The sequence below is a fragment of the Calonectris borealis genome, chromosome 18, assembly GCF_964195595.1.
Source record: "Calonectris borealis chromosome 18, bCalBor7.hap1.2, whole genome shotgun sequence".
Lineage (NCBI taxonomy): Eukaryota > Metazoa > Chordata > Aves > Procellariiformes > Procellariidae > Calonectris > Calonectris borealis.
In genome coordinates this window covers 10,365,696-10,384,227 of record NC_134329.1, presented here as the reverse complement: position 1 = coordinate 10,384,227, position 18,532 = coordinate 10,365,696, and the positions used below count along the sequence as shown (strand labels likewise).

Genomic DNA, 18,532 nt, shown 5'->3' with positions numbered 1-18,532 from the left:
CATTGAAAATAATTCTTTCCACAAACAAAAATGGAATTGCTTAATTAGAGAAGAATAATATGCTTCTCTGCCTCATTCACTTGAAAAAAAGAATTCTACATCCAAGCAGTAAAAGGTAACAGCCAGGCACAGTTTCTTTCCTCACATATACCTTGCACACCAAAATTATTTGTAATACAAGGAAAGATGACATATAAGTCAATTGTTACATGCATGATTCATACTCATCCATATGGTATGTTGGTGCAACTCATATATGCAAAAATGAGGAGACGAGCAATTAAAAAAAAATATCTCTTCAATTCCACTTGATGCAATAAAATGGAATATTATTTTAGCACTGGACTTTAGTTTCTTTCCCCAAATATTTCAACAGAAAACTTGAACATTGAAAAATAGGCCATTCCAAGTATCCAAAGAGTTTTTTTGACAAGAGCTTGATGGTCTGAAGACCAAAGTTTTCTCTTGAAAAAGTAAAGTATACCTGTAAGCACAGTGTTGAAATGAGAGTTCCTGATTTTACTAATCATCTAAAAAACGTGATATTACCAGAAATAGATTTGGCACTTTCCATAGCGGGTACTCTTGGCAAAGACGCTGGCCTGCTGGTAGAAGATGTTCTCAACAAATGTTCTGAATAAAGAAAAAGAAGAGAGCACATCATTAACAAAGATTCCATTTAAATGTAAGACATTTAAGTATAAGTCATGGATATTGTCTACCAGTGCCTGAGTTTTAGTGAGAGCAACTGATTTCATCTGTGTGAAAAAGCCTAGATTTGCTTATTACCAATAAAGATCACTATGAATACATCTTCATCCTTTTTCCCTAAGGCCTCTGACTAATCCACTTGCCCTGGTCTATAAAAAATGAATTGTTAAACCAAAAGGCTGAGCAAGGAATCCCCATTTAGCATATGGCCAAAAATATTCAATATGCCATTCACAATGCAGATTGGTGAAGCAGATTGCTTTGTCCCTCATGTGATTTTTTTTTTCCCTTTGGTTTGTTGGGTTGGGTTTTTTTTATTTTTTAAATAAAAACATGCCTTTTTTTTTTTCCTCCCCCATGCAGTGGAGTCAAAAAGGTGCCTTTACATATTGTAGTGAAAGATTAGTTCTGCATACTGACAATGAGTAAAATCAAACTATAACAAAATTCATTTTCTGTAGGATCAAATCAAAACTATTTCCTATTATTGAAGAAATATTCCTTCAAATAAAACCTTTAGGATGTAAACAAAAGGTTTACATACTCCTATGTAGAAACACTTAGAAGGCAGTAATTTGAATACAAAAAAACCCATGAAAATGAAGAATGAGGATTAAAAAAGTGAGACCCCATTCATTAATTGAAAATGTGACATAAGAAACATACACTGCTACAGAGATACTTTAAAAATATATGTGGTTGTAAACAGGAATTCTGGCTGGCATATTCTCTATTTGAATGCAGTCCTGCTGCTGCATTAACTGACTAGAATGAAAACACAAAAACTATATAAAGCATACCAGTCATTTTGTTTTTAAGCTTATGTCTACCCATGAACTCTGTAACAATTAAAGAATCCTAAACTATCTTCTCGGAAAGGCATTTTAATATTCCTAAAAATATCGAAGTTTCTAAAATTAAAACTCCAGCTGCATTGTACAAATAAGCTCAATATGCATTCAACAAAAGCAAGAAGGAAATCTGGCACATACAGACTATTATGAAGTGCTACAAAAAAAACCCCCAGCCCTTTAGAAAGGATCAGACCTCAGGAATACCAAACTGAGAGGAAATATTCAGCCTGGAGTCATATGGGGATTATCTTGAGAAACATCTACCAAAAAAAAAACCACCCCTAAAGCAGGCATAAATCAGAGAGCTACACCCAACACATGATAGCCATTCATTCTCACAGGAAGAGCACATTGTGAACAGTGTTTTGAGACAAAACAAAGTTCACAGAATAGGGAAATATTGGGAAACAGATAAATCAACACTCAATTTAACTCCGTTCAATTTTTTTCATCTGGCTCCTGAAGATTCAGTACTTAGTAAGTTTATATTTTGTTATTCACATGCAATGCAATGCCAACCATCATCCTTGTTTCATTTTGGGGGGTGGAAAAAACCCAACCACACAATACGTATAATGTAACCCCAGAGGTGTGTATTTTTAATATCTGGAAGACAGTTGCAAGACATGACCCTGAAATCATCTTGCCTTGATTTTGCAAGTGATCTTAGTTTATGCATACATTAAAAACTGTCAGAATAATGCTGAGTTATCAGCATGCAATCATGGTTTTGTTGAAAATTCAAAGAAGTATCTCTATGATACGCCACCATGTGTGATGAAACACAAGTAATAAAAACTTGAACTCAAAATATTCTATGATTCTACGAAAATATTATGGTAATAAAAAGTATATAATATGATAATACTTTGGATACTAAATGATATAAAATACAAAAAAAAGTATTAGTAGCACCGCTAAAAACAAAGTTTAAACGAACTTGAATCAATACCTTGAACAGGGATTTCGGCATAGCTTGGTCTTTTGTCTGTCAGTGTAGCAAGGGGTTTTGAAGCTGAGATTGGTCCACTTATAGAATGCCTCTGAAATGGAAAAATACTTGCGTCAAACATAATCTGAAGATAAAAAAAAAATATGGAATAGCAGAATCAGTTTTAGAAACTCAGATATGACATTATTACTGATTTAAAAGAACTAAAAAAAATAAAAGAACCTTTAAAAATACTTAGTGAAAAAGGGTGCGTCCTCTACCTGTTGCTTTTGCCAATCTGAATGTATATACACACACTATGCATTGATATTGTAACATTTACTTCTTTAAACTTAAACCTGTTCCTCAAACCAATGTTGCAAATGAAGGTTGTGAATTCTCTTGCGGTTTTTGTATTAATTTTCACCTTCATTTATATTTTATTTGTACAAACCTGTCCTAGTTAAACTTGATGTGTTTATTTAAACTAATATAACCTCCTATACATAGCCAAGACTTTAGTGCTTGATTTGTGTTATTAACATATGCCTTTACAGCTTTGTGGCTTTTCCTGGAAAATTAGGATAATGGTGTATTGGGTGTAGTGACACGAACTACCCTTTGCTAAGAAAAACCCTACTGAAAAAAACTATTTTTTATTCAGAATGTCAACAGCTTTTGCTACCACCTATTTAACTGAGGTGCTCTGTGAACAACTGAAGAGAGACATTTTGTTAAGTATTTGTCAAATATGGAACAGAATACAAATATAATTATTTTTCTTTCTAAGGTCACCTTAATTTCTGTTCTGCTCTAAACTAGCTACGAAATGAATTTTTTCAAGCTTTATGTAAAATATTTAGCAATGCATGGCTTCTAGCAGTTTGAAGTGTAAGTACATGATCACAGATGTGTTAAGTCTTGCACACAATAGTTAATCACTGGATAGCACTGAAATTACCATTTTAGTATCACACAAATGAACTGTACAATGCAATAATTACCCTTACACTTACTAAAACTCATATTCCATTGCTGAAGACTCAGGAAAGACCATCCACAATTATTCTTTTTAAAATTAATAATTTCAAAGAGCCTACTGCAAATTATAGTACATTCTTTATTCACCCTGTCCTTTCTATTAGATTCCTATCTTTAATCACAATCAGTCCAGTAATGTGTTTATCCCGAAAACTCTTTCAGCTCTCCATCTGGCCCAAGATTAGATGAAAAGGTTAAATGAGCCTTATCTTTATAAGGTAATAAAGGTCAGATATTTCTCATGCCAAATCATGTAGGCAAGACAGACAAATCCAAAACTGTGATTAAAAAAAGTTAACAGTATATACTTTTGTCCTGGTTCCAGCTGGGACAGGGTTAACTTTCTTCCCAGTAGCTTGAGGGGTGTGCTGTGTTTTGGGTTCGGTGTGAAAGGAGCGCTGATGGCCCATTGATGCTTTGGCTGTTGCTGGGTGATGCTTGCACCGGGAGGGGGGAGCACAGCCGGGGTGGTGGACCCAGCTGGCCAATGGGGTATTCTATACCATGTGACATCATGCTCAGTATAAAAACCAGGTGTGTGGGGGGGCTCGCCCCCCGTTCGTGACACGCGGTCAGCGGTTGGCGAGCAGTTGCGTTGTGCATTGCCTGTTTTGTGTATTCTGTTATTGCTGTTGTTATAATTGTTATTATTACGTTCTACTTAGTTTTATTTCAATTATTAAACTGTTTTTATCTCAACCCGGGAGCTTTCCTACTTGTGCCCTCCCGATTCTCTCCCCCATCCCACCGGGGGGGGGGGTAATCGAGCGGCTGCGTGGAGTTTGTTTTTGCTGGCTGGGGTTAAACCACGACAGTCCTTTTTGGCGCCCAACGTGGGGCACAAAGGGTTGAGATAACGACAGATTATTTAGAGCATATTAAGGAATTTATATCTGGTAACATATTAATTTGTTCTGCACCATGCTCTTGTTTTTTCTGTACCTGTTAAAAATTGGAGTTGGGTTTTGTAGTCTGTTGTGCTCTGCCGTGATTAATGATGTTTTGCCTGGGAGATTTGTTACTAAAACGCTGGCATTGGGGGTTATTTGGTATTTGGGATTCGTAATGAAGCCATTTCTGCATTTCGGGTACCACCTCATGGAGACCATTAGCAATTATACCTTTTCCTCCGAGAGATTTTTTATGGAGGAAATAGAGAATGGCACCCTCGCTACCTTTCTCTGTGATGTCATCTCCTTTGTTAAAATAACTTGCCAGTACCTTGAACATCCCTGGATAGTTAAGATATATCTATTGGTACTCCTTGGGAATATTGTTGCGTTTTTATCCAAGGTTAGTAAGCAATTTAAGAATGTCATCCAGAGATCTGCCCCAAGGCTGGATAGTTATGAGTGGCAGGGCGAGTGGGATAGCATGGGCAAATGCCTAGGGCGATGGGCACCCCCAGTGTTCTGGAACTTTACCCCTGAACAAGTGCAGAACCCTGAAAAATTAGTAGAATATTTGGAAGTAGTATGCCGTCACCCTGGCCATTCTAGGGAGACGCAAATCACTGCAATGTGCTGGGGCCTGGCCCATGCCTACCGAGCCCTATTTAACACCACTCAGAACCCCCAAGGGGAAGGAAACGTCCCTGCAGCTGATGACAAAGCAACAGGCCCTGTGGCTACTCCACCCCCCACGGCAAGCACAGCGCCTCCCTCACCCCCCAGGGCAGGCACGGCAGCTACTCTGCCCCCTGCGACAGAGAACCAACCCACACCGGTATCAGTCGCCCCTATACAAAAAAGAAAATGCACAAGAAAATCAGCCCGTCTAGTAAGGGATGAAGATGAACTAGGGCCATCACGAGAACAGGAGGAGGAGGAGGCAGAACCCGTAAATGAGATGGTAACCACCCGATCCCTATCCCTGAGTGAGCTGCGAGATGTGCGAAAAGACTTCAGCCGTCGTCCAGGCGAGCACATTGTCACCTGGCTGCTCCGACGCTGGGATAACGGAGCCAGTAGCCTGGAATGAGAGGGTAGGGAAGCCAAGCAGCTGGGATCCCTTTCTAGGGAAGGGGGCATTGACAAAGCAATTGGACAAGGGACACAAGTCCTCAGCCTCTGGAGGCGACTCCTGTCAGGCGTGAAGGAAAGGTATCCCTTCAAGGAAGATGTTATATGCCACCCAGGCAAGTGGACCACCATGGAGAGAGGTATCCAGTACCTGAGAGAATTAGCTGTGCTGGAAGTGATTTATGATGACCTGAACAACGAGCAGTTATCCAAAGACCCAGATGAAGTCAAATGCACCCGACCCATGTGGCAGAAGTTTGTACGGAGCACACCAGCGTCACATGCAAACTCATTGGCAATAATGACCTGGAGAGATGGAGAGGAACAAACAGTTGATGAACTGGCTGGCCAACTCCAGCAATATGAAGAAAGTCTCTCTTCCTCCCTACGGGCCTGTGTCTCTGCTGTGGAGAAACTGTCTCAGGAGGTCCAGCAACTCAAAGAGGATATGTCCTGCTCCCCACCTGCACGGGCCAATGTCTCAGCCATTAGGAGCAAGTGTCCCTCTGCTCAAGAGAGGAGACATCGTGGGTACACACCCCGGGGCACCCTGTGGTTCTACCTGTGTGACGGCGGAGAGGACATGAGGAAGTGGGATGGAAAACCTACCTCAGTCCTACAGGCACGAGTACATGAGTTGCAAGGGAAAACAACCACAAAAGGGGGTTCTTCCAGGAAAACTGCTGCTCCAGTCTCCAGTGAGTTCCCCAGACAGAGTAGAAGGGCTGATTCCACTTCCAACCTTAACAAAGGGACTTCTGACTCATACTTACAAGAAGTGGATAGCAAATATGATGACCAGGGCTAGAGGGGCACTGCCTCCAGCCAGGTGGAGGAAAGGGACAACCGGGTTTACTGGACTGTGTGGATTCGATGGCCTGGCACATCAGATCCACAAGAATATAAGGCTCTCGTAGACACTGGTGCACAGTGTACCCTGATGCCATCAGGCTATAAAGGGGCAGAACCCATTTGTATTTCTGGAGTGACAGGGGGATCCCAAGAGTTAACTGTGTTGGAGGCCGAAGTAAGTCTAACCGGGAATGAGTGGCAGAAGCACCCCATTGTGACTGGCCCAGAGGCTCCGTGCATCCTTGGCATAGACTACCTCAGGAGAGGGTATTTCAAGGACCCAAAAGGGTACCGGTGGGCTTTTGGTATAGCTGCCCTGGAGACAGAGGAAATTAAACAGCTGTCCACCTTGCCCGGTCTCTCAGAGGATCCTTCTGTTGTGGGGTTGTTGAAGGTCCAAGAACAATATGTACCAATTGCTACCACAACAGTGCACCGGCGGCAATACCGCACCAACCGAGACTCCCTGATCCCCATCCATGAGCTGATTCATTGACTGGAGCACCAAGGAGTGATCAGTAAGACTCGCTCACCCTTCAACAGTCCCATATGGCCAGTGCTTAAGTCCAATGGAGAGTGGAGACTAACAGTAGACTACCGTGGCCTGAACGAAGTCACGCCACCACTGAGTGCTGCCATGCCGGACATGCTAGAACTCCAACACGAACTGGAGTCAAAGACAGCCAAGTGGTACGCCACCATTGATATCGCTAATGCGTTCTTCTCCACCCCTTTGGCGGCAGAGTGCAGGCCACAGTTTGCTTTCACTTGGAGGGGTGTCCAGTACACCTGGAACCGACTGCCCCAGGGGTGGAAACACAGCCCTACCATTTGCCATGGACTGATCCACACCGCACTGGAACAGGGTGAGGCTCCAGAACACCTGCAATACTTTGATGACATCATCGTGTGGGGCAACACAGCAGAGGAAGTTTTTGAGAAAGGGGAGAGAATAGCCCAAATCCTTCTGAAGGCTGGCTTTGCAATAAAACGAAGTAAGGTCAAGGGACCTGCGCAGGAGATCCAGTTTTTAGGAATAAAATGGCAAGATGGACGTCATCAGATCCCAACGGATGTGATCAATAAAATAACAGCCATGTCTCCACCAACTAACAAAAAGGAAACACAAGCCGCCTTAGGCGTTGTGGGCTTTTGGAGAATGCATATTCCAAATTACAGTCAGATCGTAAGCCCTCTCTATCACGTGACCAGGAAGAAGAACGACTTCAGATGGGGCCCTGAGCAACGACAAGCCTTTGAACAAATTAAACAGGAGATAGTTCAGGCAGTAGCGCTTGGGCCAGTCCGGGCAGGACAAGATGTGAAGAATGTGCTCTACACCGCAGCCGGGGAGAATGGTCCTACCTGGAGCCTCTGGCAGAAAGCACCAGGGGAGACTCGAGGTCGACCCCTGGAGTTCTGGAGTCGGGGATACAGAGGATCCGAGGCCCGCTACACTCCAACTGAGAAGGAGATATTGGCAGCATATGAAGGGACTCAAGCTGCTTCAGAAGTGGTTGGTACTGAAGCACAGCTCCTCCTGGCACCCCGACTGCCGGTGCTGGGCTGGATGTTCAAAGGGAGGGTCCCCTCTACACATCATGCAACTGATGCTACGTGGAGTAAGTGGGTCGCGCTGATCACACAACGGGCCCGAATAGGAAATCCCAGTCGCCCAGGAATCTTGGAGGTGATCACGAACTGGCCAGAAGGCAAAGATTTCGGAATATCCCCAGAGGAGGAGGTGACGTGTGCTGAAGAGGCCCCACTGTATAACAAACTACCAGAAAACGAGAAGCAATATGCCCTGTTCACGGATGGGTCCTGTCGCCTTGTGGGAAAACATCGGAGATGGAAGACTGCTGTATGGAGTCCCATACGCCAAGTTGCAGAAACTGCTGAAGGAGAAGGTGAATCGAATCAGTTTGCAGAGGTGAAAGCCATCCAGCTGGCCTTGGACATTGCTGAACGAGAAAAATGGCCAGTACTTTATCTCTGTACTGACTCATGGATGGTGGCGAATGCCCTGTGGGGGTGGTTGCAGCAGTGGAAGCAGAACAACTGGCAGCGCAGAGGTAAACCCATCTGGGCTGCTGCGTTGTGGCAAGATATTGCTGCCCGGGTAGAGAATCTGACTGTAAAAGTACATCACGTAGATGCTCACGTACCCAAGAGTCGGGCCAGTGAAGAGCACCAAAACAACCAGCAGGTGGATCAGGCTGCCAAGATCGAAGTAGCTCAGGTAGATCTGGACTGGCAACATAAAGGTGAATTATTTATAGCTCGGTGGGCCCGTGACACTTCAGGCCACCAAGGGAGAGATGCAACATATAGATGGGCTCATGATCGAGGGGTGGACTTAACCATGGATGCTATTGCACAGGTTATCCACGAATGTGAAACATGCGCTGCAATCAAGCAAGCCAAGCGAGTAAAGCCTCTTTGGTATGGAGGACGATGGTTGAAGTATAAATATGGGGAGGCTTGGCAGATTGATTATATCACGCTCCCACAAACCCAGCAGGGCAAGTGCTATGTGCTCACCATGGTAGAAGTAACCACAGGATGGCTGGAAACATATCCTGTGCCCCATGCCACCGCCCGGAACACCATTCTGGGCCTTGAAAAACAAGTCCTACGGCGACATGGCACCCCAGAAAGAATTGAGTCAGACAACGGGACTCACTTCCGAAACTCCCTCATAGACACCTGGGCCAAAGAGCACGGCATTGAGTGGGTCTATCACATCCCCTACCATGCACCAGCCTCCGGAAAAATTGAACGATACAATGGGCTGTTAAAGACAACACTGAGGGCAATGGGCGGTGGGACATTCAAGCATTGGGACACACATTTAGCAAAGGCCAAAAGTCAACACTAGGGGATCTGTCACTCGAGCTGGCCCTGCCCAATCCAAACCCTTACGTACTGTAGAGGGGGATAAAGTCCCTGTCGTGCATATGAGAAATATGCTGGGGAAGACGGCCTGGGTTGCTCCTGCCTCTGGCAAGGGAAAACCCATCCGTGGGATTGCTTTTGCTCAGGGACCTGGGTGCACTTGGTGGGTGATGAGAAAGGATGGGAAAGTCCGGTGTGTACCTCAAGGGGATTTAATTTTGGGTGAAAATAGCCAATGAACTGAATTGTACGATGTTAGTTATTACATAGTACTGTTATCACTTCTATGGTTACCATATGCCATATTAACAGTATTACAGTAAGAATCACCCAGATTAATGTAGGATGAACTCCGATGAAGCTGAGCAAGGTGCAACAATGATAGAACCGGACGAGCGCCCAGAACTGGCCTCCGCATGCAAGAGTCCAACACCACACACCATCTCTCCTGCCCCGCAAGACCGTTATGACAGGTGGAACCCGAAGTCATGGACTAAATGAACTCAACGGACATTTTAGAGAGATGGCCCATGGACTAAGGGAATGATATCTCTGTGTGTGTATATATCAAAAGGCAGGGAAAAGTAGCGGTGACTAATTGGAATGTATGGGAAAATGTGAGACCTGGGCATGATGTAGATGGTATAGAATAAGGGGTGGATATTGTCCTGGTTCCAGCTGGGACAGGGTTAACTTTCTTCCCAGTAGCTTGGGGGGTGTGCGGTGTTTGGGGTTCGGTGTGAAAGGAGCGTTGATGGCCCATTGATGCTTTGGCTGTTGCTGGGTGATGCTTGCACCGGGAGGGGGGAGCACAGCCGGGGTGGTGGACCCAGCTGGCCAATGGGGTATTCTATACCATGTGACATCATGCTCAGTATAAAAACCAGGTGTGTGGGGGGGCTCGCCCCCCGTTCGTGACACGCGGTCGGCGGTTGGCGAGCAGTTGCGTTGTGCATTGCCTGTTTTGTGTATTCTGTTATTGCTGTTGTTATAATTGTTATTATTACTGTTCTACTTAGTTTTATTTCAATTATTAAACTGTTTTTATCTCAACCCGGGAGCTTTCCTACTTGTGCCCTCCCGATTCTCTCCCCCATCCCACCGGGAGGGGGTGATCGAGCGGCTGCGTGGAGTTTATTTTTGCTGGCTGGGGTTAAACCACGACAACTTTGCAGCATCCTATAGCACAGGCAGGATTACAGGACTACTTATCCATCATTTAGAGTCAAATTAGAGTTATGCTTTTGTGCTAGAAATCAAATGGACAAAAAAACTGCCAACCATCTAAGAATCTAACTCAAAATGCAGCATGAAGAATTTCTTCACTTTATATATCAAAAGTCCTGCACATACACTACAAAGATTATTCCTTTAAACGTGCAGATGAAAGTGACTGCAATTGTGAGCCATGCAGAGAAGTGCCTACAACAGCTTCCCATAAGAACTGGTATTTCAAACTTGCATTAACTTTAAAGTTCACTTCACCCACTTAAGAATTTTTTTTTTTTTTTTTTAAAATAAAGGATAAGGACGCTATCAAAGTGAGAGCCTTGCCCCCAAAAAAGGAAACCACTATAACAGAGTTAGATAATTCATTTTGTCATTTTGTCTAGCTTTGGGATTGTCATTACAAAGACAGCATAGTACAGAATTTCAGCCAGGAAATAAAGGTATGTACGGAGCAGGCACAGTGCTGGATAACCATATTCCTGTATCACTTTCTCAGCTTCCAGATTATCACTTAAAAACAAACATCCTTTATGGATATTGTCAGAAAGTTATTGTCAACTGATAACTTGGTGTGTACTGGTCTTGTCTCCTTGTTATAAAACGAACTGTTCGTCTTTTTGCTCCTATTGACACTGCAGACAGGGCTTACTTTCACTGTTGCTAGTTCCTTATTACATATCTTACTATTACAACTACCAGTAGTAACGTAGTGACTAATACACAGCAAATTAGAGGAAAATGAACTAACTAATGTTTATCTAGTTCCACTTAGCAATATCTATATAGTACTAGTGCACAAGTCTCTTGGAGAATAATTTTTCCTGAAACATTTTACAAGCGTTAGAAACTTTTCTGCTTAACTGAGCTTTTGCTGAATTTGCAGTTCAGCCATTCCTCATTTCACTTACAAAACAAAACACATCTGATGTGCAATCAAACATGTATGAATCCTACCAATCTCTTTATAAATACCTTTTTTCTTCAACTGGAAATACATCCTAAAACTTGCTTAACTGCTAAACACCATTTGTCATTTACACCGGTGTTCGAACTCCTCAATACTAAATGAAAGGATCAAAAGTTCAGAGGGATCGCATGCTTTTGAGGCTATTCATGAAGGCTACTAATGGGACAGAAATTACTAAAGATGGATGCTCTGCAATCTGTGATCCTCTTCTTATTCATCCTACATTGAGGTCTAGCAAAAGAAAATGCTAGAAACTTTAAGGACTATTTTTGACAGGGTGTATAAAGAAAATCATTCAGAGAGTTAAATAACATGTTTTTATGTAGTAGTCTCCGTATAACATAATTACAGTAACGGATAAAGTTAAAGATGCTAAGATCAACAGTTACTTTCTCACAGCCATTCCTAATTTGAAGATAAAGTTTCTGCTAGCTACCTAAGACTCTTTTCAGATCTTTTTTCTTTTTTTTTTTTTTGTAAGATGAGTAACAACTCCAGAAGAGGAGCCAGCACACAGGTGAGACAAAAAAGTAAAAGAGAACAAACACCTGACACTTCAAATTTGAGGCAGAACTATGGCAGGATAAACTAATCCCTTAAACTCCAAATATTTTGCTTCTGACTCTTCATTCTTGCATCTGTTGTTGGCTATGGAAGGAAACATGACCTTCAACCACTACCAGGTACCTATTCCTGATCACTTTGCACTTCAGTATGTACTTCAATGAAGTACTTCACGCCAATGTACTTACACATGGCAATTTCAAAACAAACACAGTTCTCCACATATTAAGTAGTTAAGATATGGAAATCTTTAACACTGAATTGCTTGAAGCCTGAAAGTTTATATGCTCAAAGCAAAGCAGGACATTTAGTGGTGACCAATGAATCTGAAACCATGTCTACTTCAGAGAGCCTTGCAGCTATGAAACAGAAAAAGAAAGTACTCAGGGAAAGTAGTAGATACGCTTCCTTGTCCTTATATTCCTCCCTAGGCATCTGCTTTGGTCACTCTCAGTGGCATACCAGACCAGCTAAGCTTTGGGCTAACGCAGCAGGGTTGTTTTTACATTCTGAAGAGCATTCTCTTCATACCCCGCTTCCTAAATTGTTTTGCAGTATTGCTACATGCTACGGTAAATAACAGCTATGTTCCACTGCAGGCTTGGACCTGAAGCCAGAAAGGGGTTTGTTTGTTTGTTTTCAGTTGCAAAAATGTATCCAAGAATGCATCTCCTTATACATACACCTATTACTGTAAAGAAAAACAAACAAAGCAAACAGAAACTCCAAGATTGATGAAATTCATGACACAGTCCAACACAAAAATGAAGTGATACACATAATTCAGAGAGGGCACATGTTGATGCATCTGTACTTGGAGAATCTTTTTTGCAACCAATCCGTCTTATCATAAGATCAAAATTGTGCCAGTTTCTCAGTAGGTGCCCATGTAAATACTTCCCCTGTGATAGTATTTAAAAGCAACTGAGATTAATGATAATAAGCACTGCCACACACATACAGAGATCAACCCTTCCACTTTTACTCAAGATCTTAAACCATGGATGACTTCTATAAGGTAGGAGCCGATAGGTCAACTCACATAGTGACTACTTAATAAAATCTTGCTTTTCAATTGCAAGAGAGCAAAAAACACAGACAAAAAATATAAAAAACTGCATAGAACACAACAGTAGAAAACAAGGTAGTAATATGAAAATTAAAAAAAGGAAAAGATGATGAAAATTGGTTTTGAACCTGAACCCCTTCCCTCTTGAGCAGAAAATATTCTTTAAATACAATCTACATAATTAAGTTCACAAAACCCAGTTGCCTTCTGGATAATTACAAATACTTTCAAGAAAACCACCCATCTTCAAAAAGACAATAGAAGCTGTTTTCATTTACACGCCCTCCCCAATGAAAAACATTGTTTTTCAGGCAATGTTTCCCACTAATGAGTATCCAGCTGTTAATGACTTGGTTCTATACCAGAAGTTGAATTCAAAATTCAAGTAATTCTGGCAGACCGAGAACATCAAACAAGAGCTGTAAACCTGAGCAGGTTTGCAGTATTCTAAGAGATTACTTTGGCTCATGGTTAATTTACAAGCAAATAAAGTGAAATAAGCCTTAGGCTTCATCAAAAAGTCTTCTGTCTGCCAAAGCTCTGGTCTAGTCTTTTAGAACATGAGATTTAAGTCTGCCTCTTCCTACAAGAGCACAGAAATAAACAGAAATATAAAGACAGATCAATAGGAACAAAGCATCTGTCAGAGAACTTATCACATTTAACTACTTTAGAAAATTGCTGTCAAGAGTGACTAAGCCACATGAAATAGCAGAAGCTCTCACAAAAAACATTTAATTCTTTCTCTTTCCTTTGAGGCTATCCATTTGTTTCATGAAATTCACTCTTAAATGAATAAAAGCTGCACCAGTCTGACCACAGGAGAACAGTCAGTCTGTTCCAGGTATTGCTCCTTAAGCACTAAAAGCCAATATGGATATAGATTCTTCAGTTCACACAGAGAGGATTTATTACCAAAACATTATGCTGACCTATAGTAAAAATCAAGTTTTGGTACTTCTGGTTAATAATATCTTGAAGACAACAGGAAAATTACTGACATTAAAGGAGTAAAACATAAAGTACATTCTTCGTGAATCTGGTCCCATCTGTTTTGTCCTTGAACTTGTTGGCTTTTGCCAAAATCACACTTCACGTAGCTAGTGAGATAATAAAACCAGTAGTGATCTATAAAGCTGAGCATTAAGAGTACTGATGATGCAATCTTAGTGGTACCTAAGCTCCTGTGGCAGCTGAATAAATGGACAAAGCTCCAGAGGGGACAGGACAAAATACACAGTACAATCACCAACTGGCCAAACTCTCGGTCAGTACAAAATGAGCAAAGATAATCAATTCACAATGATTTCATTCCTCTCTGGTCAGGTCTGCTATCGAAAGCCCATGCAACATGGGATACGTTTATACTGATGATTGCTGACAGATTCTGCACAGATCTCAGTCCATTGCCTGAAGGGTATTACTGCCGTTTCCATGCCAGGCACAGGACTAAGCACTGACAAACAGCAACTCTAAAACTAAGGAATGCAGATAAAGTTTTCCTCCCATGCTTCTCAGCAGCACAGGAATAGTAAGGGTTGGGAACATTTAACAAGAACCTCCAAATTATGCCAAATCTTGTATTTACAACACGGTTCTCAGTGAAAGACTCTTTTGTTAGACTGAACATTTTAGTGATTACTTACTTGAGGCAACATTTTATCATTATGTCCCCACAAAATCAGCCAATTTTTGTATATCACCACCTGTAGTTTCACATGCTCTTCTTTACAAAGAAGGATTAAGTGCAGTCATGAAACACTTACCTGCATAGGGGATACAGCAGCAGCCGGGGGAGTTTTCATGGGACTTGGGCTCAGGGGAGTGCGAGGAATTGTTGCAGCAGCAGGGCTTGGAACTAGTAGAAACACAGAAAGGAAGCCATCGTGAGCAATGCACTGTTTTGCAGTGAAACAGGAGACTGGCTGTTATAGTGAACTTGCCTTGTACTTTACATCACTAGTTTTACCAGATCACATCTTTCAGAATTTCAATTAGTAACTGACTGCAAAATCATTTAAAAGTATGCCTACACATTTATTCCTCTGTAATTAAATGCATTTTCTGTCTTGAACGTATCATCCATGGTAAAAACATAAGTTTACTGGGGGTGGACAAGGCTAAGGTGCAGGTTACTATTACCCTGGCAGATGTAAATGATGGCATTACTAGTTCTATGATCTCCAGATAATTGAAGAGATGGTAGCAGGGTCTGCCAGTAAGACAAGATAGATAACATATATCACCTCCTTCTCTTTTCTCATTTCCAATCAAAGTCCAGAGGTACTACATATTACATGACAGTCCCTGAATTTTGGGATTAAACAAATAACATGTTTAGAAATGTATGAAAACAGACAAATACTGAGTTGGTGAATCAGTCATCTGATTATTTAACAGCATGATTAGACACAAATGCTGAGGAAGAAGGCAGCAGCTTGAAATGAAAGATTAAAAAGAACAGAGAGGTGATTTATCATTTCACCAAATTAACTCTGGCAATAAAGCACCTTTATCCAATAACAGATTAAAAAAACCTTCAAAATTAACACTAGGAAAGTAAAAATTTATGAACACCTATGAACAAAGAGAACAATGGAAATAGAACCATTTACAGAATTGCCAAGTAATATGGAGATGCTTTTATTCCTTAACAAATTTTCAGGCAATTAAAAATAATTTGCCATGCACAGTACAGTACTTTAAGTCCCTCTGGTAATATAGTCTACTTCCAGCCAAAACATTTTACATCAGAGACTTGCAGTGACATTATTGTAAATGAAATTCAAAGCCAAAAGGCCTGGCGAGGGAAAATATTTAAACCATACAAAGTCCCATATGCAGTCAAAGCTAAAACTCAAGTGTTTCTCATTTCAGGATAATTACTTGGATTCCTTATTCTGCTCATCTACAGAGAAGGACAACAGCACCTGTTTCCACAATCAGAGAATTATAGTAAAATCCATTGTCTCAACAGTGAGATCCTTTTCATTTTAGAAAAAGTTCCCTATATCTTTTAATAGCTGATACTGGCTGGACTTTATTTTTAACTTTCATCAGCACTTTGACTATAAGAATGTAAGTTATTAAAAGAAACAAACTCGGCTCTAGCTATTACATGGCTTTTAGAATGCTTAATTTGGCACATTAAGTTCATGTTTTAATAGTCAGGCTGAAACCAGCTGTGCTTCCAGCTACAATTATGTGTGTAATATGTGTTTATATATTTCTAATATACGGGAGCATTGAATCAAAGCATCTAGCATATGAGTCATTGGCACTGCAATAGTGAAGAAAAAATAAAGGCAAGACAAAAAAAGGATGCTTGCGCTTAACCACAGTGAATAATCGGTTGTGCAATCTAGTTTAGGTTGGTTTGTTTCAGCCATCACTTACAGGTCATGACAGTACAATAAAACAACTTACCTTTGAATTAGCTAAGCCATTATAAGTGTCCATGTCAACATATGCAAAATCGTAACTTGGTACAGCTACTACACTGGTTGAAAATAATTACCTTGGGAAGCACTGTCAAATGACTTGATGAGTGTTTTTACAGTAGGAGTTGGCTCTGAGGAGGTGGATGATCTGCGACTCAGGCCCATTCCTTGTCTCAGAGCTGCCAAATCTCTCTCTACAGCATTCATGTAATTGTACACTCGACCACGTTCCTCTTCCTGCCTGAAATCAATATGCAGCCCATTTAAGGCATTTAAAAAACATTTTAACATGCAAAGTCTTAAAAAAATCAACACAAATTTGAAGCCAAATTAAAATCTATGGTCCAAATTGGTTATTATATTAACCTACTTTTCTTTCCACTGTAATTTAGAAATAGATTATCAACCTAAATTACCACTGTAAGTTCTTACTATTTGTCAGCAAGAGAGCTTAAGCACCAGGTGAAAAGTCTATCAAATCAATGCTTGATTTAAGGCTTAATTTCTGCTCCTCTCTCTCAAACACACACACGTATGGATGGAAAAAATTGAGCGTATTGCACCATTTCACATTAAAATAATCAGCTCAGAGGGGAGAATTTTTTTTCCACCTGCATAAACAGAAAACAATTTAAATGAATACTAAGGAGGTAAGAATACATTTCTGGCATACACCTTTAGGCAGCATATGAATCAGTTTTGGAAAAAAAAAATTAGTTTTTTAGAACAGAATATTTATAGTGGTTATTGTATTCAGTGTCAGTCACAAGACAAGAATTGTTTAAAGCAACCTATTTTCTACAGTCTGCAATAATTAAACATTGACTGATTTTTGCTCCAGACCCTGTAATAGACTTTCCTACCACCTTCCCTCCAATACAGTAGCTATACCACTTCTAAGGAATCTGATTCAGTTGCCTCTTTGTCTGCAGTGAATCAAATGTCAAAAGATACTTATGTATAGATAATAATGAATATACTGACTGGAATCAGCAAGCCAATTCTACCTTCAGAAGTGCAACTGTAAACTCAAAGGTTCACTTGCAAGCAGTAATTGAACAATTATTGGCTGAAATGTATTAGTAAGAATTGTTCATATTACTTAGTTTGGTGATCTTACTTCAGATAAGATGCCTTACACCCACCACTCATTCATCCAGATAATTTTCTATTTTCAGTGCAACCAGTCTGCTCTTCCTACCATCAGCTTTCCCCCAAGTTCCATAGCCTGCATTATCTAATATCCTACTAGATACTGGGTTAAGCGTCATGTATGCTATAAAACGCCTATACATGTGGAAAAAAATTGTTTAATATATACACATCACAAATATCATTACTGTAATTTTAAGCTATACATGTATTCAATCCCTAGAGACAATGTAGTCAGGATTCAAATGGTGCTGTCCAAGATGTTCCTATTCTATGGATTTGAGGACTTTAATACTTCTGAAAGACATATAACTCAGTTTCTAAATAACTGTAGCACCTAATTCAAGCCACAATACATCAGTCTGAATTGCTTTTATTAAAAACATACACAAAGCATCTCCAATTATTTCCAGAAACAATTATCAGTGGAAAGAAAACAGTACAAGATATATGCAGAATTAGACAAAGGTTTCTTCTCAGGTAAAAATTCAGCTGTATTTTTAACCATACCAAAAGCTGTGGCTGCTAATAAGAAGTATGAATGATGGTACAGAAAAGCCAACACTGCTTGTTTTTCACACTGAGGGGAGTTAAATCATGTCCAGCTGTTAAACAGGAAAAATCCTCCACTTCAACCTGGTTTTGCAAAAGTGCCAAACTGAATATTCTTGGATGGATTAAATATACAGTATAATGAAACAAATATTGTTCTTATAAGTTTACCTATTTTGACCCCTGAAAGCCTGCGTAAAGCAGCTTGTTGAAATACAGATCCTCACAGTGAGAGGTTTTATGAACTTCC

The 18,532-nt window shown here is 40.8% G+C and overlaps 1 protein-coding gene across 2 annotated transcripts in view; it reads right to left on the bottom strand.

The window, feature by feature from the left end:
* SPECC1L (sperm antigen with calponin homology and coiled-coil domains 1 like) overlaps positions 1-18,532 on the bottom strand; it is an 80,152-nt gene that overhangs the window by 28,264 nt on the left and 33,356 nt on the right. For both annotated transcript variants that reach the window (XM_075167862.1, XM_075167861.1), the window contains exons 8-11: positions 16,656-16,819; positions 14,905-14,996; positions 2,518-2,608; positions 550-633 (exon numbers count right to left, since the gene is read on the bottom strand). In XM_075167862.1, coding sequence (XP_075023963.1) covers positions 550-633; positions 2,518-2,608; positions 14,905-14,996; positions 16,656-16,819 — 431 coding nt within the window. The remainder of the gene's footprint in view (positions 1-549; positions 634-2,517; positions 2,609-14,904; positions 14,997-16,655; positions 16,820-18,532) is intronic.